The following is a 23,895-nucleotide window of genomic DNA, read 5'->3' on the forward strand; positions in this document are numbered from 1 at the left end:
AAAAAAAAATCAGTCTGGAGGGCACTTTTCCAGTCAAGGAAACAAATGATGCCTTTCTGTGATAAAACTGAAGAAATGGCTGCATTCCAAGGAATGGAGCTGGAACGTGACTGACGGTATCTACCAATGGCTCAAACATTCCCCAAACAAATGACTTGAAGAACACTTGCAAGTTTTGCTTTCATATTTGCCTTACTTTCTTCTCAGGTGTGCTGAACACTGAACTTAGGCTTCGTGTATGTTAGGCAAGGCCTCTACCACTGAGTCATGACTGGACCCTAAGTCCTGCCAACAACTCATGACTTAGGTCCAAATCTCTCTCTGATGACAATGAGCTGGCTACATAAAGAATGATCCAAAACACTCATCAAAAATACAGATTTCCAAAGACTCTGATTTAGTATTTGTGAAGCATGGCTCCACCATGATTCACACATACAAGACTTATAAAATGTGCACGTATTTAAACAGTATGAAGTAGTTCAGGGCAAAGTTTCCTTCCACTCTGTCTGCTTCCATAAGCTACTGGCTAAGTTTCTTTGGCAGAGGAACTGTTTTGACCTGAGCTCGCTCTCTCCCTCCCTTTACTTACTTACTTCTTTTACTGTCTCCCACCCCAGGAACTCTACCAGTGGGTAAGCAACATCCTCAGTCAGGTATCTGTGTTTTTAACGAACATTCTAGATGATTCTGATGTGAAGACAAATTTAGAAAACACTCGCTGCCCTAGGGTTAAAGGATTAGGAAGTTCAACTCAGTGATACATCACAAATGGATGTCTTCAAAACCGGCCTTGCTTCCTTGATCCCTGCCCATCGTCTTCCCTGAGAAATAGGCCTTCCTCCAATGTCTCCAGGAAACACTCTAGCTATTTATTGAACGATGCAAAACTATGTCAGTTTCAATCCCTGAAATCCACTCCTGACCACCATTACCTGAAATGTCAAACCTGATAAATCCTATATGACAGATATCTTGGTATTTGACTTGGAATGAAGTTGGGCCTACACTAAAGGGCTGCTTTTCTCTCTCAGCATTAAATCATTTGAACTGAGCACAACCGATATACTTCCCTTTACTAATCCTCATTGTCTAACAGCATCCTAGCCTCCCCCAGAATTGCTTCCTTACCATCTGGTCAAAAGCAATTACCTGTTGAACGAAAATTGCATTGTCGGACAGAATGTAATTAGTTCCAAGTTCTGGCTCAGGGTGACCTGACTTGACCTAACCTGGAGCCGGGAAGGGCTCAAGCCTTCTGCCGGCTCTAGTGCTCCCTTCCCATCCACTCCAAGGACTGCAGGGGGAATTTCCTTTTGGCGCGGAAGGGCAGTCGCTCCAAGGGACACCAGAGAATCTGCAGTGTCGCTTCCACCACCAGGGACACGAGCTGGAGGTACCCTCACTTTCTCTACTTTGAGCCAGAGAAGCAGGCTTTCCTGGCTTTTTGGGGAACCCGCCAAGATCAGTCGGCTAACCCCAGTCCCTATCTGAAGCCCCCCGAACTTGCTTCCAGCCGGAGCATATGTCTCCTTGGCTTAGATCATTTAGCTGGAAAAGGGTTCAGGGAACCCCACCTCACTCTCCTTGCCCTAATGGATCTTTTTTTCCCACCCTTGGGCCCCTCTCCCCCCACCACCCCCGGCAGATCGCCTCCAGCGGCCACCTGCCTTCTTCCCACGGACCCCAGTCCTCTCACCCAGCATGATGGGGCTGAGCCGGCGGGCCAGGCCCTTGGACAGGTCGTACACGTAGAGCTTCACCGGATAGAGATTCGGCGGCTCCATCAGGACCCGTGGCGGCGGCCACGATGGCCCTCGGGCACCCGGCAGCGGCTTGGACCTTCCGGTACCCGACCGGGGAGGGGAGAGGAGGGAGCGGGGGACCGAGCCGGAGCCCGGCCTGAGGGCGGGGGAGAGGCGGCCCTGGGCTGCTCGCGCCCCCACACCCGCGACCGGCAACGACTACTGTGAGGTGACAGAGAGAGAGATCCCAGAGACTCCGCACGGAACAGGGGGCAGGGGCGGGGACGCACTTTCACGCATGTGCGTTCGGTGCTGACGAGCTGCGGGGGGCGGAGCTTCAAGTGAGGGGCGGGGCTTTCTCTGGCCGCCTGCGTTCCAGTTTAGGAAACCGGGGTGGAAGCTGGGGGTGCGAGTGGGCGTGCCCGCTCGACGGGTGGAAAGGCGTGCCGTGCGTGATGACGCAAACATCGCTGATTGGGCGAGAGACCTGGAGCCCGCGTGGACGTGGTGCCCACCTTCCACTGTCCCAGTGACTCGCTCGCCTGCGGCTAAGGTAGGTCCGCTGCGCTGTAGGTGTTGGGTGAGGCCTGCCTTGGTGGCCTTCCCTGCACGCTCAGTGTCCCGCGGCCCCTGGCCTTACTGCGGAGCAGCGCGCTCGACAGAGACGCACTCTGGGTCCTGCTCCTTTCTCCCCAAGAGGCGAAACAGAACTGGTGGTCGAGTCATCTCTAGCTGAAGGTTGGGGGAGACGTGTTTCAGCCAGAGCACCAAGCACCGTCCCAGTCCAGTTGGAGCTGGAGAGAGGACCTTCAGTGCTGAGCCACTACATTATACCCGGCCCTCACCCCCAGCCATTTTGGTCCTGCAGCATCCTTAAGGGATAACCAAGGGGAGGTTGTTGCAGCAACGATCCCCATGCTAATTTCTCCTGCCCCTCCAAGGATCAAGAAGAGCTTTTGAGGAATCAGGAGCCATCATTCACATTCTTTATTAGAGACCCGAGCATTTAGAACAGATCTAACGAGAACCCAGAAGTCTATTTTTTCCTTTTTTTTTTTTTTTTTTTTGGTGTGTGTGGCATAGGTCTTGGCATATTGTAGGCAGGCGCTTTACCACAGAGCTACCGTCCTCTTTATTTTTTTTTTTTCCATTTAACTTTGTTCATAATTTCTCTCACCTAGTGAGCAAAGCAACATGTCAGAGTGGGAATCCTACTACAAAACTGAGGGCGATGAAGAGGAAGAGGAGGAGCAGAGCCCTGACCCAGGTGGTAAGTGGCCTGTGTGGAGGAAAGGCTTTCGCTGTTTAATTTTTTTGCCGGGAGTATTTTACTGTCTGATAGCCCTTTTCTCCCCAGATAATCTCAAATAGTTTTTTTCCCTTTGAGTTTTACAGAGTTATTGTTCAGGTCCTATTTCAGTCTATGAACATTCCTAACCCTATTATTTTTACTAGTCACTGATAGATTATTTATTAACCTTCAATAAATGACTCTGTCCATGGTAATATTTGTCACTTTATTTATTTACATATTGTTGGTTGTTAAAAAAAATATTTTTATTTTATGTATGTGTGTACACTCCATGCATGTCTGGTGCAAATGAAAGCCAGAAGAGGGAGTTGGATCTCCTGGTACTAATGTTATACAGGCGGTTGTGAGCCTCCATGTGGGTTCTGTGAAGTGAGCAGCAGGTGTTCTTAACCGCAGGTTTAAGCCTTGAGCTACCTCTCCAGCTCCTGTTTGTTTTTGAGGCAAGGTCTTATGTAGACCAGGCTGACTTCAAAGTCACTTTGTAACTGATGTTGACTTTGAGCTCCTAATGACTCCTGGGAATCGAGTTAATGTAAAAGTGGGTCCTTTGGTGGCTATACATCCTGGTCTATATCTTTCCTCCTACCTTTTGCCCAGCTCCAGGGTTGTACTAGTGGCTGGAGAGATGGCTCAGTGGTTGAGAGCACTGGCTGTTTTTCCAGAGGACCTGGGTTGTAATTCCAGCATCCCCATGGTGGTTTACAACCATCCACAGCTCCATTTCTAGGGGACCTAGTGCCCTTTTCTGATCTCAGACTACCAAGCACACACATGGTTTACATACATATATATGCAAGGAAAACTTTCACACATAAAATAAAGTGAATGCATTTAATAAATTTATTTATTTTTTTTTTGAGACAGTCACTCTTTGTAGCCCTGGCTGTCCTGGAACTCACTCTGTAGACTAGGCTGGCCAGTACCTCCCTAGTACTAGGATTAAAGATATTCACCACCACACCCAGCTAAAAAAATTTTTTTAAAGGAAATAAAAATAAGTCAAAACTAATGATTTGAGAGATATACGTAGGAGTCAGGGTCCTGATAGGAGTGGTGGCTTTAAGTGGGTTCATCTTATCATAATTTGTCAGGTTCTGCTTATGCTCTGTGGGCTTATCTCTGTTTTGTGTGATTGGTAAACATAATAAATACAATGCAAAAGGCAAACATTTTCTTCCATTTAATTTTTCCATAGGAGAATATAAATATTCAGGAAGAGATAGTTTGATTTTTCTGGTTGATGCCTCCAGGGCTATGTTCGAATCTCAGGGTGAAGATGAACTCACACCTTTTGATATGAGCATCCAGGTAAGACTGCCTCATTATTCAACTCAAAAAATTGAATAGGCGTGGTAGCTCATGTCTCTTATCCCAGCACTCAGGAGGCAGAGGCAGAGAGATCTCTGAGTAGAGGCCAACCTGATCTACAGGATGAGTTCCAGGACAGACAAGGGCTATGTAGTGAAACCCTGTCTCACACCACAAAACAAAAAAATAGGAAGAAGCCTGTGGAGCAGAACATGTGTGGGTAATCAGGTCAGGACCGCAGGAATAGCCTGTGTCTCCTGACTGACTGGTTTAAGCCTGCAGTACAACACTGGTTCCAGGGCTGTCAGGCTGTTTCTTATCCACAGGCCTTACTTATGTGGCCTCCAGAATTTCCCTTTGGTGACAATCATACTTAATTTGTATCTGACCCTTCTCACTTCTAAAGATACTCTGGGAATGATGGTATATGCCTGTAATCTGCACCTTGGAGGCTATAGTAGGAAGAATATAATGCCAAAGGACTCCGTAGTGAGAGTCCGCCAAGAAGGAAATTAGTTCCACTTTAAATGGTTTTCTTTGTTTTTTGAGATGAGGTTTTGTAGCTTATCTTTTGCTAGTTTGTGGGTTCTTGTTTCTTCTACCCTTCCCCACCCTTTTTCTTCCACCCTGTCAACCTCTAGCACTAGATAAGAGGGAAGGAAGACTAGAGAGGAAGGAAAGAGATCCCTGAATAGAGTCAGGGTTGGAAGGAGGGTGACATTATTCTTAGACTACTTCCTGCTGGTCGGGGCAAGTTTGATCTCCGTCATCAAAATACCCAGTTTCTTTTTGTTGTTTCTTTGCACAAACCATTTCTTCTTTAAGAAACCACGACTGCCTGGCAGTGGTGGCGCATGCCTTTAATCCCAGCACTTGGGAGCCAGAGAAAGCTGGATTTCTGAGTTCGAGGCCAGCCTGGTCTACAGAGTGAGTTCCAGGACAGCCAGTGCCTTGGACTGGGTTCGTTGCGGGGACCTCTTGTTCCGCAGGATGAGAGTTCTGGTTAGGTGGGTAACAGGGTCGACACAAAGAAGTGTGGGATCTGAGTGTATTTCTCAAAAATGGCATGAGGCTTTTACAGTCATTGCAAAAGAGAAAGAGAAATCTGGCAGCTCAGTAGTCGAGGTACATCTGAAGCCACCTAAAACACACTGGGTCTAAAACAGTAGCCATCTCCTCTGGACTGGTGCAGCACCTCCGGGCTCCGAGCACGCCCAGGCCGAATGGGCCCAGCTGGAGTCCAGAGGAAGAGGAAGGCGGGGTAGGGGGGTGGGGGTGGGGTGGGGGTGGGGGGGTGGGGGTGGTGGGGTTGGTCGGACTGCAGGTGCACCAGCCAGGAGGACAGAGGCTCAAAGCTCGAAGAATCTTGAGTCACGAATCTCGAATGCTGACTGCTGCACACTGTCTCTCACACACACACTCAGCTCAAGGCCCCCCCCATCCTTAGTAAACGCCCACTATGCTAATCTTCTGGGCTAGTAGAGACTTCTCTTTCCTGCTAATTCCTAGAGTGGTTCAGCTGTAGTATGTGACTGACAATGAGGATATTAGTTAAACTTGCTCTGGGATTGTAGAAGACCACTCAGCAAACTACAATGCCCTATTCCCTTCATTATTTCCCTAACAATGCCAGGGGCAATTAGTCTGAATGGGTGACATCTTTGCGAAGTTTCAATTAGGATTAGTTGGAGCATTGTGGGGGCTGGGAAACATTGTTCAATTTAGTTTGGCTATAACGAAATATTTCTTAGGGCACCTTTATGCCTGAATAAAGAAAGCAGTAGATCTCTCCACAGACTTTAGCAGAGACCAATCTGGAACACACCTGAGCTAGGAGATGTCACCTCAGGAGACTGGCTCTCTGTGAAGCGTACGCCTCAGGTCTATGATCAGGTTTTTTAGACCTGTCATGCAGACACAACTGAAGTAGACGAGTGCTGCGTGACAAGCCAGGGCTATACAGAGAAGTCAAACAAAACAAAACAAAAAGAATGTTGAAAGAGGCAGTGGTGGTATACACACCTTTAATCTCAGTGCTGGGGAGGCAGAGGCAGGCAAGTCTCTGTGAGTTCAAGGCCAGCTTGGTCTTCAGAGAGGTTCCAGGACATCAAGGGCTATGTAGAGAGACCCTGTCTCAAAAAATAAATAAAATAAAATCTTAAAAAACCAAACAAACAGGGCTGAAGAGATGGTTCAGCGGTTAAGACACTGACTGCTCTTCTGAAGGTCCTGAGTTCAAATCCCAGCAACCACATGGTGGCTCACAACCATCTGTAATGAGATCTGATGCCCTCTTCTGGTGCTTCTGAAGACAACTACAGTGTACTTAATTATAATAATAAATAAATCTTAAAACAAACAAACAAACAAACAAACCAAAACCAGTATGAAGACGTGCGGCTGGTATGGCAAGTGACTTAGCAGTCCCTCAGAGTTAATAGACTTGCCATGTGACCCAAGAAGTCTACTTTTTTTTTTTTTTTTTTTTTATCAAGGCAGTTTATTGATCTCTAGTAGCGCAGCTCTGCTCTACTCCAGGGTGTGGCACGGATCCAGACGGTCCATAGGCATGGTGATCAGCTGACCAACGGAATGAGTGATACATTCCCAGAAGGGCAGCAGGTAGCTCACTAAGATCACTTAGGTTCCGGCGCTGAGCCATCGTGCGGTTTCTGACACTGCTAGGAGCAGGGGTGTAACCACCTTGCCGGCTCCTCAGTCGTACTGCAGGAGAGAGAAGAACGGTATAAGTCCTAGCCTCTCCCTGCCCTTCAGGGAGGTCAGCTCCACCAGGCTTACCAGCCCGGAGCTGGTTCAGCAGCTCACAGGCCGCACACGTGGTTCCTCCAATGGCCAGGAGATCATCCACATGACCATGACCACTCTCTGCCCTGGTTCTAAGGCATCTTTCTGGATTTCCAGCGCAGCCTTCCCATACTCCAGAGCATAGGAGGCTGACACAGTGGGGCTGGGCAGCTTCCCTCATTTCTGGATGAGCACACAGCCCAACAGCAAGCCCCTGGAGTCTAGACCTGCAATGTAGTCGATCTTGCCGCCGCGCATGGACTTAATTAAGGTGACTGGCCAGGAGGCGGATGGAAGCTCGGAAGGAGTCCGGGTCTTTCAAGAGTGGCGAGATATCCCTGAACAACACCCCCAGGATGGGGAAGTCAGGGAAGCTGCGGATGCGCTGTGCCACCAGCTGCAACTCAGGTTCGGACATGGCCGCGTGCATCAGAAGTCTACTCTTAATGTATATGACATGTAGATTGAAAAACAGATACCCAGAATGCAACTCGGTTAGTAGAGGATGTGCCTACCATGTGTAAAGTCATGAGTTCATTCCCTAGCACTACATAAACCCACCATGATGGTAACAGGCTTATAGCCTCCTGCCTCCTCCTTCTAAGTGCTGGGACTAAAGTCATGTGCCCCCATGACAGACTCACCCTGCCTCAGGACTGAACAGGGCTCTGTGCCACGCCAGACACTTACAGAAGCTTCGTGCTAAGCTAACACTCAAGGAATTTTTTTTTTTCCTCAGTGTATCCAGAGTGTGTACACCAGTAAGATCATAAGCAGTGATCGGGATCTCTTGGCAGTGGTGTTCTATGGTACCGAGAAAGACAAAAATTCAGTGAATTTCAAAAATATTTATGTCTTACAAGATTTGGATAACCCAGGTCAGTAATACTCAAAGAATGTGGTTTCCTTTATGTGAGAATATCACTAAGGTGAATGAAAGAGGGCTCTGGAGGAGGACGCAGCTTTGAACTTGGTGAGGGACTTGGTTTCCTGCACAGAAGGTCCCTCCACTCTAGTTCTCCAGAGCTGAGTGAGGCAGGGCCCGGCCTCTGTTGGCCTGTGGTGAAGTTGGCTGACTCTGCTTCCCCTGCCTCCCACTAGGTGCTAAACGAGTGCTAGAGCTTGACCAGTTTAAGGGACAACAGGGGAAAAAACATTTCCAAGACACAATTGGCCATGGGTCTGACTACTCTTTGAGTGAAGTGCTCTGGGTTTGTGCCAACCTCTTCAGCGATGTCCAGCTCAAGATGAGTCACAAGAGGATCATGCTGTTCACCAATGAAGATGAACCCCATCGCAATGACAGCGCCAAAGCTAGCCGGGCCAGGACCAAAGCCAGCGATCTCCGGGACACCGGTGGGCATCTCCTTTATTCTACCATTGCTTTAAAAGTATTTTATTTACTTTATGTTGTATGCATGTGTGTGCCTGTATGTTTTTATGTCCCTATGTGCCGAGGAGCCTGAGGAGGCAGAAGAGGCATCATGTGCCCTAGTGCTGCGGTTAAAGATGGTTGTGAGTGGCCATGTGATTGCTGGAAACTGAACCTAGATCCTCTGGAAGAACAGTCAGTGCTCTTGATTGCTGAGCCATCTCTCCAGCCTTATTTTCTTAGTTGTTTTTTTTTTTCTTTAATTTTACTCATTTTATGCATTTGGGGGTTGTAAATGCATGTCTGTGCATTTATCCAGTTCCAAACGAATATATATTTTAATTTTTAAAATAATTAATTAAAAATTATATCTATAGATGTTTTATCCATCTAGATGTGTATGCACCACTCTTGTGTGTGGTGCCTGTACAGGCCTGAAGAGGTAAGTCATTGTATCCCCTGGAACTGGTGTTAGACACCTGTCAGCTGCCATGTGGGTGCTGGGAATCAAATCCAGGTCCTCTGCAAGAGCAGCCAGTGCTTTTAACTATTGAGACCTTCTTATTCTTTTTTTGTTTTGTTTTGCTTTTGTTTTCAAGACAGGGTTTCTCTCTGTAGTCTTCACTGTCCGTAGGCCTGGCTGGCCTCAAATTCAAAGAGAAGCACGTGCGTCTGTCTCCTCTGAGTGCTGGGATCAAAGGCCTGTGCCGTCACTGCCCAGCCTTATTCTTTTAAATGGCTCCAAACTTACCTTCTTCATAGCTGAGGGCAAGCGTTGCTTTTACCGTCAAGAGACAAATGAACGAATATCGTGAAACCAAGGGAGACACTCATGTGGCCTGCTGGCTTTCGGCTGTCTATGTTCTCCACCCATGCTTACCTGTCCTGACTTCAGGGATGCAGTGGCTGGTGACTGGTTGAGAGTTGTTGGAAGTAGGTGTAGCAGCTGAATGGCATAGCCACTTTCTGTAGGTCCTGAAACTGCTAATAGTCTATCTAGATCCTGTGGGAGCTTTATTTGTTTGTTTTGGGTTTTCTTATTTGTTTGGTTTTTGAGGTGGCTTTGTTATATAAGCCATGCTGGTCTGGAATGTGCTATGTAGCCAGGCAGGCCTCAAGCAGGCCGTCTTTCCTCTTTAGCCTCCCAAGTAATGGGGTTAATGTGTACTATCATGCCTAGCCTAGAGAGGGAGGCATCTGAAGTGGATTCATCCCCCTCTTCTGGCCTCTATGGGCACTGCGTTCATGAAGTACAGAGACGTGCATGCAAACAAAACACTGATATAACAGGTAAATACATCTTAAAAACTGGATGTTTGGCTGCACCTGCTGACGCATACTTCAGATCCCAGCACTTTGGAGACTGAGGCAAGAGGAATATGGGTCCAGCCTAGGCTACCAGCAAATGAGATCCATTTGAATTTAACTGAAAGCAAATGCTAGAGTTGGCACAGTGTTTTGTTTCATAGTTTCAGATATATGGCAGACTGAGGCAGGAGGATTGCTTAATCTAGGACTTTCAGACTAGGTTGCATAGCAAGACACTGAGCATTGCCTGTTGGTTTGGTAGGTTCAGATTCTCTTGTCACCCCAGCTGCTCTGGAGGTTGCTGTGCAACCTAGGCCAACCCTGACTTCCTGGTCCTAACCCTGACCTGCCTCCTGAGTGCTCCGTTTATAGGCATGTTGCACCACCTCAAGTGGCTCCTTTTCTCCATCTTTGAGACCAAAATAAATAAATAGGATACATTATAACTTATGATGGCTCTTTTCTTATTTTTGAGACCAAAAATAAATAAACAACAAATAGTTCATGCTATAACTCATGATGGCCTAAAACTCAAATGTGACCTAATATAGCCCCAAACTCAGAGCAGTCCTGCTGCCTCAGCCTCTCAAGTGCTGGGATTACTTGGTTGTTGATGTAGATATGATCTTTCGAATTTTTTTCTTTATGGAAATAAAGTCTTACCTGGTATCTCTGGCTGGCCCAAAACTTGCCATGTAGACCTATTGACTTGTTATATTCCTCCTGCATCTGCCTCCCAAGAATTAGTATTATCAATATAATATACATTATCACATCTGGCCTGATAACATCTCTGTTTAAACAAAAATTTAAGGCCCTTTCCCCCATAAAAGTAAACAAACTTAGCCTGTTATGGTAGCATATACTCCTTTGATCAGAGGCAGATGTATCTCTGAATTCCAGGCCACTCTGGTCTACAAAATGAGGTCTAGGCCAGCATGGTCTACATAATGAGTTCTGTCTCAAAAGAAGAAACAATAATTCTCATTTGCTGTACTTCTCTATCCCTGGTTTTAATGTTTCTTCATATCAGGGATCTTCCTTGACTTGATGCACCTGAAGAAGCAAGGGGGCTTTAATGTTTCCACGTTCTACAGAGACATCATCAGCGTCGCTGAGGATGAGGACCTCGGGGTTCACTTTGAGGAGTCAAGCAAACTGGAAGACCTGCTAAGGAAGGTTCGAGCCAAGGAGACCAAAAAGCGAGTTCTGTCCAGGTGGGCACCCAGCCTGGGCTAGCCTGCTTATACTTCCCTTAACAAATCACAGGCAATGCAGAGCTCTGACTTCCCACACTGTCCTCCCCTGTCCTCAGGACAGCACCAACTGTCAGTTCTCTTCTCAAGTAACACAGCAGCCTCTTATCCTTGCTCTCAGTACTCCAAGCATTCCTTGGCACTCCGTCTGCTCTCTTTACATGGCAGATGGTAGTAACATCTGCATCATTAGGTTATTTATTGTAAGGAGTGAATCAGAGACATCTAAAACACACAAATACGCTTAGTGGATGCTATTTATTTATAAGTTATGTATATGTATGTGCCTGTGTATGGAACAGGCATTGGATCCCTTGGAGCTGGAGTTACAGATTGTTGTGAGTCACCTGAACTCAGCTTCTCTGGAAGAGCAGCAAGTGCTCTTAACCATCGAGCCATCTCTCCAACCCGCAGATGTTAGTTCCCTTCGTTAAAATGATATTATTATTCAGCTAATAAGATAGCTCACTAGGTAAAGGTATGTGCTGCCAAGCCCGATGACCTGAGTTCTTCTCCTGGGATCCCTGTAGTGGAAGAGGCCCTCTGCTCTCCACACTCATGTTGTAGCATATGCACCCTCCACCCAAACAAATACATGTTTTTGTTTTTTCAGACAGGGTTTCTCTGTGTAGCTCTGGCTATCCTGGAACTTGCTCTGTAGACCAGGCTGGCCCTGAATTCAGATCCACCTACCTCTGCCTGCAGCCAAGTGCTGGGATTAAAGGTGCAGACTATCATGCCTGGCTTTATTTGATTTTTTTTTTTTTTAATAGCATTAGGTGAATAGTAATCAGATTGTTAGATTTTTTTTTTTTTTTTTTAAGACAGGGTCTTGCTGTGTATTCTAAGCCTGGGGTTTCAGGTGTCTACTCCCATGCTTGGCTGCATTTTGCTTTTTCTCCACCTCTCCATTTGTTTGTTTGTTCTTATTACCGTTTTAGACAGTCTTGTTTGTAGACCTGCCTACCTGGTACGTGGTAATGTTCCCCATGCTGGCCTTGAATTCAGGGCAGTCTTACTGTCTTAGTCCCTCACCTGCTGGGGTTGGCTGTGTGCCCACATATCCAGTGTGGAACTCTGTTTGCAGTCCACTCCACTCACTCTTTGTGTTTGGACTAAGGTTATTGGAAAGAGTAACAGACGGGAACTTGGGTGCTGTGAAAACCTTTTACATAGGAAACTACAGTGCCCACTCATGCTTGCTTTTTTTTTTTTCTTTCTCTTTTCCTCCCTCAGGTTAAAGTTTAAGCTCGGTAAAGACGTAGTACTCATGGTGGGCATTTATAACTTGGTCCAGAAAGCTAACAAGCCTTTTCCAGTGAGACTCTATCGGGAAACAAATGAACCAGTGAAAACCAAGACAAGGACTTTTAATGTAAACACAGGCAGTCTGCTCCTGCCTAGTGATACCAAGCGGTCTCTGGTAGGTAGCTAATCTTCCCTACCTGGTACCTACCTGGTACGTGGTAATGTTTAAGAATTGACAGGGAGGTGGGGCTGTAGAGGTGGCTCAGCAGTGAAGAGAACACATCCTGTTCTTACATAGTCCCAGGTTCCATCCCCAGCATCCACACATAGTATCTGGCTCACAGCCAACCATACTTCGGTTTCAGGAGATTAGACCCCTTCTGACCTCTGTATGCATGAGGCATTGCATGAGGTGTGCACGTGGTGCACATACGTACATGCAGATAAATAAATCTTTAAATAACAGGAGCTGGACATGATGGCACGTGACTTTAATCCCAGAACTCAGGAGGCAAAAGCAGGCAGATCTCTGGGTTACAGAGTGAGTTCCAGGACAATGTAGAGGCTGTGTCTAGGGGAAAGAAAACCAGCCAGACACACTGAGCAAGCCAGCCAGTGTACTCACTGTTGAACTGCGTCTTTCTGGATAAGCAGTTAGGACAGAAGCAGCTGACCTTACAGCTATGGCATATATCGAGGACCAGAAAGCCAAACAGGCCAGGTGTCAGTGGGAACTTTGGCTTTGATTGCTTCGTACACACTGCTGTAACCGTGTAAGTACAGTGACAGGAAGAGCTTTGTGGTTACCCCAGGTGCTGAGGAGTTTGGGTTTACACATGCGGTGGACTATTCATGTGAGAATTTCTCCTGCTGAACTAGTTGTATTTTTTCCTTCCTTTGAAGTGACCACACGTGTTTTTCTGAGCATGAAAGACCAAGTACAGTATATTCCCTCTTGTCCTTTCTCTGCTGTATATTCTTTAGAAGGATGCGATATTGAAAAACAAGCATGACCTTTTGTTATTTTGAGACGAGCTCTTACTCTGTAGACCAGACCGGCCTTGGATTCGGAGATCCACTTGCCTGTCTCCCTACTGCTGTGATTGAAGGCATGCCCCACCATGGCTGGCTGAACACATCCTTTTTAATGATGTAAAATGTGGGAGAGGATCAGATTTTTAAGTTCAGGACCCAAAAATTAAATATTTTTATTCAATCCATGAGGGTTATTTTTGTTGTTTTTGTTTTTGTCTTTTTGTTTGAGTATAAGTTTCATACCAGATGGTCTCCCTGCTGTTTGAAGGACAAGAGGTATTTGTAAGTAACTAGACTGTCATGTGGGCTTATTGGGTAGCTACTCTCAGACCACTGAGCCTCTTTATTGATCCCATTGTCTGAATCAATCTGAAGGACTTTTTTTTTTTTTTTTGTTATAAACTCAAATTTGACTCTGCCACCATGCACACTATCCACTTACATGTACAGGCCACAGGAGGACATTGGGTATTCTGCTCTGTTCCCCTCCTCCTCATTTCCTTGACACAGGACCTCTTACTGAACCAAAGCTTATCATTTTCTTAGCCAGATTGGCTGGCCAGCAAGCCTCAATATCCTTATGTCTCCTCTCCCAAGCCAACACTGGACTTATGGGTACTTTTGGTGTTACATGGATGCCAGGAATCTCAACACATCCTCACAGTTGTAAAGCAAGTGCTCTTCCCACTCTGCCTTCTCCCTGGCCCTCCCAGAGCTAATTCTAAGTTGCTGATGTTTGGTGGCCTCAGATGCATCTCTACACAGCCCTTTTGTGGCCCTCGCTATTCCGACCCTTTCTCCTTTAGACTTATGGGACTCGTCAGATTGTGCTGGAGAAAGAGGAAACAGAGGAGCTGAAGCGGTTTGATGACCCAGGTTTGATTCTCATGGGCTTTAAGCCCCTGGTAATGCTGAAGAAGCACCACTACCTGAGGCCCTCTCTGTTCGTGTACCCAGAGGAGTCCCTGGTCAATGGTGAGTGCGTAGACTCCCTGTTTATGTACCTGGGGGAGTCCCTGATAAACAGTGAAAGTGTAGACACCCTATTTTGGGGGAAGTCCCTGGTAAATGGTGCGTTCATAGACCAAGGGCCAGCCATGGCCTCTCCTGGGGCTTATTGGGCTGTGTTTCCTAAATGGATGCTGCTTAGATACCTGCAAGACATGCAGATGGAGTAAAAAGAAGGAAGAAAAGAGAAAACTCTTAAGATTATGCTGGGGGGTGAAGGGGGAAGGAAATGCCGGCCACTGTGACATTTGTTTTTTAGGGAGCTCCACCTTGTTCAGCGCTCTGCTCACCAAGTGTGTGGAGAAGGAGGTCATGGCAGTATGTAGATTCACAGCCCGAAAGAACGTCTCCCCTTATTTTGTGGCTTTGGTGCCGCAGGAAGAGGAACTAGATGATCAGAATTTTCAGGTGACTCCAGCAGGTATGTGGCAGAGGTCCAGGGGTCCGTTAGGGTTCCTGAAGCACTCAGGTCTCCCAGCGTCAGTGAGGCCTGGGAAGTGTGTGGTTTTAAGGTTTTGTAGGTAGACATGAAGCTCCACTAGGCAAGGCCACCAGTGGCCATGTGAAGAGAGAGCATAGTCAGGCTTTGGGATTGTCTCCATCCTGACTGCACATAGTCAGGCTTCAGGATTGTCTCCATCCCGACTGTTTGTATATAGTCAGGCTTCAGGACTGTCTCCATGCTGACTGCACATTCCTGCTGCAAGTGGCAGGGCTTCTCTGCTGATATTTTTCTTTACTGGAAGTGTCTAGTCAGCCTCCATGCTTGTTTTTTGTCCTGTAATTGCCAAGGCTGTGTGGTGTAGTGTAAACTGCTTGGATATTTGAAGTCAGGCTTGGTTTTGTCTCTTTGCCCCTACATACATAGTCTCACTATGTAGCCCAGGCTGCCCTTGGATTTGTGTTCCTCCTGCCCAAGCCTTCTGAGTGCTGTGATTACAAGTGTGCACTGGCACACCCAGCTATGGCTCGCTGTCACTGGTGTGTATCCAGGAGCTTACTTTCTTGTTTTGGACCGTGTCTGCCACTTGTTAGCCAGCCAACTCAGGCACACAAGTTAAACTTCCATTCTCACTGGGAAGCTGTTCTATGTTTGAGATAATTAAGTGTTCATGCCTCCCACAAGGGGCCCTTGATGGTAGTCCTCCAGTTCTGTCTAAGCAGTCCTCTCAGCAGAATGTTTGCTTATTACTAAGCACTTAACCTCTCACCATTTCATGCTGTGTGCTGTCCAGGCTGACTGCCTAAACCCAGCAGACTGCTCAAAGTGCTTGTCAATAGCAGACACCAGGGGGAGGCTAGGGAGCAGAGGGGAGAAACTAGCCTGATTGCTTGCTCGTGTTTGCTCACCACCTTCAGCACTGTCATCAAGGGCCTCACCTGGCAGCAGCATTGGTTGAAGTGCCTGGATTTTTTTCTTCTAGAATCCTCAAGGAACTGGATTAGGACCTACATAACTCCTTCCTCTTTTTTTTTTTTTTAAGATTTATTTATTTTATGCATATGAGTACACACTGTAGCTGTACAGATTGTTGTGAGCCTTCATCTGGTTGTTGGAAATTGACTTTTAGGGCCTCTGCTCGCTCTAGTCCCTGCTCCCCTTGCTCATTCCATCCTAAAGATTTATTTATTTATTATTATTATTTTTTTTTTTTCTTGAGACAGGGTTTTTCTGTATAGCCTTGGCTGTCCTGGAACTCACTCTGTAGACCAGGTTGGCCTTGAACTCAGAAATCTGCCTGCCTCTGCCTCCCAAGTGCTGGGGTTAAAGGCGTGCGCCACCACTGCCCAGAAGACTTATTTATTATTATAAATAAGTACACTATAGCTGTCTTCAGACACACCAGAAGCAGGCTTCAGATCTCATTATGGGTGGTTGTGAACCACCATGTAGTTGTTGGGATTTGAACTCAGGACCTTTGGAAGAGCAGCTGGTGCTCTTACCCGCTGAGCCATCTCACTAGCCCCAACTCCTTTCTCTTTAATGTATGCTGGAAGCTGGAAAATGGAAAAAAGCTGGAGCTCAGAGGAGAGCTCACTGAAGCTGGAGCTTAGCCCCCAAGGATGATACTGTCCAGCTGGCTCTGGATTATCCAGGATGAGGATGAGGATGAGGATGAGGATAGAGGTTGGGACCAACTGCTGTTGCCTGGTTGTGGCTCCTTGTTGAGGCATCCCTTCTCTGTCAGGCCTCCCATGTGTCCCATGTGTCAGTCTGTTAGACTGACTCTCACACTGGATTTCCCCAGCACCACAGTATACAGAGAGGTGACAAACAGCTGCATTATCAGTCAAGTCTCAGAAGCCCTGTCTCCCCACTTCAGGCTTCCAGCTTGTTTTCCTCCCTTATGCCGATGACAAGCGGAAGGTGCCCTTTACGGAGAAGGTGATGGCCAACCCCGAGCAGATAGACAAGATGAAGGCCATTGTTCAAAAACTCCGCTTCACATACAGGTAAGCGCTGGGCCCTCGAGCATCCTTCTGGGGCTGTCTCCAGAGCTGAGCCCCATCAGAAATTCAGGTTAGACGTAGACTAAGGGGGCATTCTCTTCTGTTCCGTTAGCCAAAACCAAGAAGTCATAAAAGTACGTACAAGCAGGAGCTCTGCTTATCTCTTAGCCTATGCCCTTCGTAGCCATGTGTGGTGGCATGTACCTGTAACCATAGCCTTTTCTTTCTTTCTTTTTTTTTTTTTTGGGTTTTTCGAGACAGGGTTTCTCTGTGTAGCCCTGGCTGTCCTGGAACTCACTCTGTAGACCAGGCTAGCCTCGAACTCAGAAATCCGCCTGCCTCTGCCTACCAAGTGCTGGGATTAAAGGCGTGCGTCACCACTGCCCAGCCAACCATAGCCTTTTCATAAGATGGGGCATTTGAGGATTGTGCACTGGAAGATTGCACATCTGAGGCCAGCTTGGGCTTCAGAAAAGAAAGGCTAGTTGTTTAACAAGTTCAAAAAGAGTGGCACGTGCTTAGTCAGTTTCTTGTTTGTTTTACATGGGATCTTATTCTGTGACTTGGGCTAGCTAGGCTAAGACTCCGATTTGCAGTCATCCATCTGCCTCAGTGTTCTCAATGCTAGATTACAGGTTTGTCGCACTATGCCCCCCTACCTTTGTAAGACTTACTGATTTTTATTTTGGTGTGTGTGTGTAGGGGTTAGCATGTATGTGTATACATGCACCACTGTCCATGCTAGTGCTCAAGGAGTTATATCCTCTAGGATTGTGAGTTAAAGCTGACTTGAACTGCAAGCATATGTGCTGGGAGCTGAACCAGGTCTTCTACAAGGGCAGCAAATGCCCTTAATCCCTGTCTCTCCAGCCTTCAAGTCACTTTTTTTTATTTTTTATTTTTGGAGACAGGGTTTCTCTATGCATTCTGGCTGTTCTGGAACTTACTCTATAGATAGACCAGGCTAGCCTTGAACTCAAAGTTCTGCTTGCTTCTGCCTCCCGAGTGCTGGGAACTAGACACATGCCACTGCAGCAGGCTCTCAGGTCACTTTTTATAAGCAGACAACATCTCTTAAAGCCTCCATACGGTGACTGCAGACACCTGTCACATGCCATCTCTTTCAGTTTGTATTTTTTGTATGACACCCACCTCCTTAATAGATGTCCAGTTCATTGTAGAGAAACCGCAGGACGATGCTGCACTGCCCTTTGTCATCTTGCCCAGCTGCAGTGTGAGACCTGCTGGGTAGCTGCTGTCCCCCTCCCAGCCCTCAGCCCCACCACTTTCTTCCTGACAGTTGAGTCTTGCAGATATGCACATGAGGCTTGCCCTTCCTACCGCAGTCTTTCCCTCAGGTAAGGTTGCCATTTAGACTCAGCAGGATTGCTCTGCACATCTGTATTTCCTCCTTCCTTTAATCAAAACATTCTTTAGAACAAGATTGTTTTTTATTTGATTTGTGTATATATATTTTGTGTCATGTGTGTGCCATGTACGGGGTCAGAAGAGGACATTGGATTCCCTGAAACTGGAGTTACAGATGGTTGTGAGCAGCCATGTGGGTACTCTGGAAGAGCAGCCAGATCTATGCCACAGAGCCGTCTCTCTGGCTCCTTCCCTTTTTTTTGAAGGCTAATCTTCTAATATACTTAATATAAATATATACCATACTATATTCTTTAATATACACTATAGTGTATGTAGTGTATATAATATGCTATGTTTTTTAATAATTAAGTGTAAGGTTTCTTTCTACATTTTGGCTGTTGTAAGGAAGGTTCTAGTGAAATGGTTTTGTTAATATACTTTTGTTATCTTAATTTCAATTTTTGGATAGCTCTATTTTTAATTAAAATTTTTATCTTTATTATTTACTTTGTGTGTGCTACAGTTCATGGGCAGAGGTCAGAAGAGAACTTACAGGAGCTTGCTCTCTCCTGCTGTCACGTGGGCTTCGGGGAGTTGAGCTCAGGTCCTCAGGCTTGGTAGCAAGCCTTGTGTCTGCTGAGTCATCTTACCAGCTCCTTATTTTAAATGTCTTACAGTTTTATGTATTATTTGTGTATGTGTGTAAGTAATATGTATACAGCTTTCAGGAGTTGGTTGTCCTCCACTGTGGGTTCTGAGATCAAACTCAAGTTGTCAGCCTGTGCAGCAAACTGTGTAAGCAAGTGCGTCTACCCGCTGAGCCACCTCACCGGTGGCCAGCTTTAGTATTTGAGGACCCTCCACAGTTTCCTATGCTTCCTACCATTCGCATCTTCACCAAAAGTTTTCCAGTTTCTACTCCTGCTGGCCGTGCTTCTTGTCTTCGTGTTTTGTTTTGTCTTGTTTTAAAGACTTGTTTATTATTATATATAAGTACAATGTAGCTGTCTTCAGACACACCAAAAGAGGGCATCAGATTCCATTACAGCTCAGAGCCCCCATTTTTTCCCCCCTAAGACATGGTTTTTCTGTCCTGGAACTCACTCTGTAGACAAGACTGAGCCTTGAACTCAGAAATTCACCTGCCTCTGCCTCCCAAGTGCTGGGATTAAAGGTGTGTGCCAACACTATCTGGCTTGTTTTTTTTTTTTTTTAAAGATGGTATTTTATTACTTATTGTGGTGGTCCATGCCTATAGTTCCCAGCACTCTGAAGGTGGAGGCAGGAGCATTACGAGTTAGAGGTCATCCTTGATTATAGTAAGTTCAGGGCTTGGTTTGGGATACATGACATCATTTCCAGGTGGGAGGACAGACAGAGTTTACGAAGAATGGAGGGAGGAAGGATGGGCACTGACTTAGTGTGTAGTCCTGGCTTGTCCTTACACTGGTCTACTGACTACTGTCTCCTGAACAGGAGCTTGGCCTGGAGCTTGTGGTGTAGTCTAGGATGAACCTGAACTACTGATCTTGCCTCAACCTCTCCATTGCTCGGATTCCGAGCACGTGCCACCATGCCAGGTTTATTTGGTGTTAGGAATTGAGTCCAGGGCTTCCGGGCCCCTGGCCATTCTCTGGGCTGAACCACATCCTCAGCTGCTCTTTTATTTTTTTGAGAGATGTGAGGTGATATTTCATGGTGGTTTCATTTATATTTCCCTAATGATAACTACTGACAGTTGAACATCTCTTATGTCTTGGCGCTTTGCGTATCTTCTCAGGACACCTGGCTTATTGAGATTGTGGCGTTTTGGTTTTTACTTTGTTAAGTTTCTGAGACATTGGGGCTGGAGAGATGGCTCAGCAGTTAAGAGCACCGACTTCTCTTCCAGAGGTCCTGAGTTCAATTCCCAGCAACCACATGGTGACTTACAACCATTTGTAATGGGATCTGATGCCCTCTTCTGGTGTGTCTGAAGACAGCTACAGTGTACTCATATACATAAAATAAAAAAAAAATCTTTAAAAAAAAAAGAGTTCCTGAGACCTTGTCTTGCTGTCTAGCCCAGAGTCGCTTGGGTGCTGGAATTAGCAGCTTGCATCGCCATGATGGAGTTGGAGTCTGTTTTAAAGTCAGTTTACAAATAAAGTCAGTTTTAAAAAGTCAGTTTTTTTCTTTATTTTCTCATCAAGTTAGAGACCTTTTCACATTCCATCTTTGATATCTGTTACTTCTAGTTCTGGGCAAATAATACTTTTCATTGGGTGTGGCACACACCTGCAGTCCCAGCACTTGGAGAAGTGGAAAGAGGAAGGACCAGGAGTTCAGGGTTATCTGTGGCTACAGAATAAATTTGAAGCCAGCTTCAATATATGAAACCCTGTCTCAAAAAAAAAAAAAAAATTGCCCTTCCCCTCCAGCTCTAACTCCCTGCTCTACTCTTTTCCTTTAGAGTGTAAGAATCTACCATGTAGGGCTGGGATGCACCTTCCTAGCTTGTACAAGCTCAGGGTTTGATCTCAGGTGCATGTCTCACAAACACACACACCATCATCAAAAATGTTCCGTGTGTTAGATACTGTTCCATATGCAATACCAACACTATGTCAGTTATTTCTGTTAATCTTTGGCGCTGGATTGAGTCTGGGGTTCCCTGCATGTTAGGCAAGTCCTCTACACATAGCCCCACCTCAACCCTGTCCTTTTATCTTCATAAGAAACTGAAAAGGAGGCTAAGATGACCCAATAGTTTCAAGCATCTACTGCTCTTGCAGAGGCCTACACTTTGATTCCAGATGTCTATGTCAGGACACCTCTGACCTCTGCAGGTATGATACACACAGACACACTTTAAAAAAAAATTGAAAGATCCCTGAAAGGTTGTTTTTGAGCCCATTTTATGGATCACTCAGGCTTAGAGGACACAAGGCCTCCTTTTCAGTCTCATCCAACTAGGAAAGCAGTAGAGAGCAGGCTTCAGCTCCACCTGCGTGACTCTGGCTTAGTCTCCTAACTCCCATGCTGCTCTATGGACAGAAGACTCATCTGCCATTCTGTGTCCTCTGTTCTCCTCTCTGCCCTAAGCTTCTAGTGACAGGCCAGGTTTGCCCTGCAGCTACAGTTCCAGCATCCATGGATCAATTGACAGTTGGAGAGAGAGAAGTTGATGTGGAGGCCTCTGCTATTTACCTGTGGTCTTTTTCTCTACCATCCTTGGACTGCCACTAGCTGGAGGCTTTGTTTTCTTGCTAGAAGCTCTATGTTTTGATGGTGTTTTGACAGGAGCGACAGTTTTGAGAACCCCGTACTGCAGCAGCACTTCCGGAACCTGGAGGCCCTAGCTTTGGATATGATGGAGTCGGAGCAAGTGGTAGATCTGACACGTAAGAAATGTGGACTGAGCCAGGGAGTCCTTTGGTTGTGTGTTGGTGCTGGGGATTGAACCCATTTGAGGAGCTCTTCCTCTTCGGTGAACTACATCCTTAGTTGAGAACTCTCTTTAAATCAGAGGCTTGGGCCTGTCTCAACTCTAAGAAGTCCTATTGTGTGTGTGTACTGGGGGGGGACCACAATAGAAGACAGCTTTGTTTCACTGACACTCTGACCAGTGATCTGTATGCGTTTTTCTAGTGTCTCCAAACCTCCTTGTCCAGACTGTCTCTGCCTGACAGGTTTTCTAGGTCATCTTAGACTGCCTGGAACAGATTGAGCTAGCTCTGCAGTGACAGGAGAGCGGCAGGCTCCCGAGACCTGACTCTGAACAAACTAGGCCACCCCATGTCGACATGTAGGAGCAAGTGAATGTTGCTAATGCTGACTAAGGCCGACAGCGGCAGGCACTGTTGTCCTGTGTGCTGACTCGGCTGACATAGTTCGAAGCAGGGGCTACTGCCGTCCTTACTTTAAGAGAAGAGGATGGTTTCCCCAAGTTATAGGTGCTGAGCACTCAGTATTGGGTACATGGATATCACTGAGTACTGCCTGCGCCCTGAACCACTGTGCTTGCTGCTTCCCTAGGGCCTCGGCTCCTGGCCTTCTTACTAGACCCCTTCTTGATGGTGGTGCTCTCGCATGTTTATGAGGATACAGGCTGTGACAGGGAAATGAGTAGTCACTGGAAGCAGGCTGGACTTCATGAAGGTCCTTGTAACAATTAAAAGGACCAGAACAATTAGTCTTGCCTGCTTAGCTTCCTAGTTGTCTATGGCCTCTTAATACCAAACAACATAGCTGTCATTCTCAGCAGGCATGATTGTGGGGCTGTCTAGCTGGGTCTAGCCAGAGAGCATCAGGTTCAGCAGCCTGTGAGGAATGACTCCTCTTCATTCCATGTTCTTGGTTACTTGAAGCATGCGAGAGGATGTCTGAAGGATCCTGTTTCATGTTTTTTTTTTTTTAAGATTTATTTATTATTTATATACTATAAGTACACTGTAGCTGTCTTCAGACACACCAGAAGAGGGCGTCAGATCTCATTACAGGTGGTTGTGAGCCACCATGTGGTTGTTGGGATTTGAACTCATGACCTTCGGAAGAGCAATTAGCGCTCTTACCCACTGAGCCATCTCACCAGCTCCCGTTTCATGTTTTAATGGTCCAGTCAGCTGCCTTGTATCCAGCCCTTCTGCAGCCTGACTCAGTGCTCTCTTGTTCCCCACAGAGCTGGAAGTGGACAGGTCACTCGGATGCACTTAACTCACCTGAATACTATGTTGTTTTGATTTTCTAGTGCCCAAGGTTGAAGCTATAAAGAAAAGACTGGGCTCCCTGGTGGATGAGTTTAAAGAACTTGTCTACCCCCCAGATTATAATCCTGAGAGAAAAGTTGCCAAGAGAAAAGCAGGTGAGATGGGTATGGATAGATGCACAGATGATCCCCTTAAAGCTGCCTCATGGTCTTTATGCTCTTACCTCACGGTGACTCCCTTTCTTTTCTCTTCATTTTGGGAGTGATGGTGGGTGTGGGGGGTGGGTTCAAAGTCAGGATCTCACACATGGAAGCAAGCAGCGCTATCCGAGCTGCATCCAGGTCTTCTCAGAAATTTGTATCTGTGCCATACCATGACTCAGTCTTAAAATACCTGCCTAGAAACTTCTATACAAATATGCATATATCAGTACAAATAGAGTGCTTATATTGTTCCCCTGTGTGGGGGAGGGGGGGAATATGGGCACATGTATGCCATGGCACATGTGCGGACCTAGAAGCACAACTCTGGAGTCAGTTCTCTTCTTCCACCTTTATGTGCTTTATATGGCAAATACTTGGATCTGATAAGCCATTCTTTTAGATTTATCTTATTACTTTATGGGTATCTTGCCTGAAGAGGTCAGAAGAGGGTATCGGATCTTTTGGAACTGGAGTTCCAGGTGGTCATGAGCTACCATGTAACTCTGGGAACCAAACTCATCTTTAAAAATTAGGATGCTGGGCTGCAGAGATGGCTCAGCGGTTAAGAGCACTGACTGCTCTTCTAGAGGTCCTGAGTTCAATTCCCAGCAACCACATGATGGCTCACAACCATCTGTAATCCCTCTTCTGGTGTGTCTGAAGACAGCTACAATGTACTCATATACATAAAATAAATAAACCCTTAAAAAAAATTTTATGCCTTTAATCCCAGCACTTGGGAGGCAGAGGCAGGTGGATTTCTGAGTTCAAGGCCAGCCTGGGCT

The 23,895-nt window shown here is 46.4% G+C and overlaps 2 protein-coding genes and 1 pseudogene across 5 annotated transcripts in view; 1 reads left to right on the forward strand and 2 right to left on the reverse strand.

Annotated features, from left to right (window-relative positions):
• The window catches only part of Desi1 (desumoylating isopeptidase 1), a 24,919-nt gene extending 22,878 nt beyond the window's left edge, over positions 1–2,041 (reverse strand). The window contains exon 1 of one of the 2 annotated variants that reach the window (XM_031350354.1): positions 1,700–2,041. In XM_031350354.1, coding sequence (XP_031206214.1) covers positions 1,700–1,787 — 88 coding nt within the window. In that variant the 5' untranslated portion in view covers positions 1,788–2,041. The remainder of the gene's footprint in view (positions 1–1,699) is intronic. The other variant, XM_031350349.1, reaches the window with a different exon arrangement.
• Positions 2,042–2,120: 79 nt separating this feature from the next.
• Xrcc6 (X-ray repair cross complementing 6) overlaps positions 2,121–23,895 on the forward strand; it is a 23,146-nt gene continuing 1,371 nt past the window's right edge. Inside the window, exons 1-12 of one of the 2 annotated variants that reach the window (XM_031350340.1) lie at positions 2,121–2,298; positions 2,927–3,015; positions 4,253–4,365; positions 7,910–8,048; positions 8,272–8,526; positions 10,884–11,067; positions 12,343–12,529; positions 14,196–14,364; positions 14,657–14,818; positions 16,722–16,851; positions 21,502–21,602; positions 22,949–23,062. In XM_031350340.1, coding sequence (XP_031206200.1) covers positions 2,940–3,015; positions 4,253–4,365; positions 7,910–8,048; positions 8,272–8,526; positions 10,884–11,067; positions 12,343–12,529; positions 14,196–14,364; positions 14,657–14,818; positions 16,722–16,851; positions 21,502–21,602; positions 22,949–23,062 — 1,630 coding nt within the window. In that variant the 5' untranslated portion in view covers positions 2,121–2,298; positions 2,927–2,939. The other variant, XM_031350346.1, reaches the window with a different exon arrangement.
• On the reverse strand, positions 7,081–7,588 carry LOC116076536 (annotated as a pseudogene). Its single transcript, XR_004112974.1, has one exon. The product of XR_004112974.1 is annotated as an adenine phosphoribosyltransferase-like (transcript).

The sequence above is a fragment of the Mastomys coucha genome, unplaced genomic scaffold, assembly GCF_008632895.1.
Source record: "Mastomys coucha isolate ucsf_1 unplaced genomic scaffold, UCSF_Mcou_1 pScaffold11, whole genome shotgun sequence".
Lineage (NCBI taxonomy): Eukaryota > Metazoa > Chordata > Mammalia > Rodentia > Muridae > Mastomys > Mastomys coucha.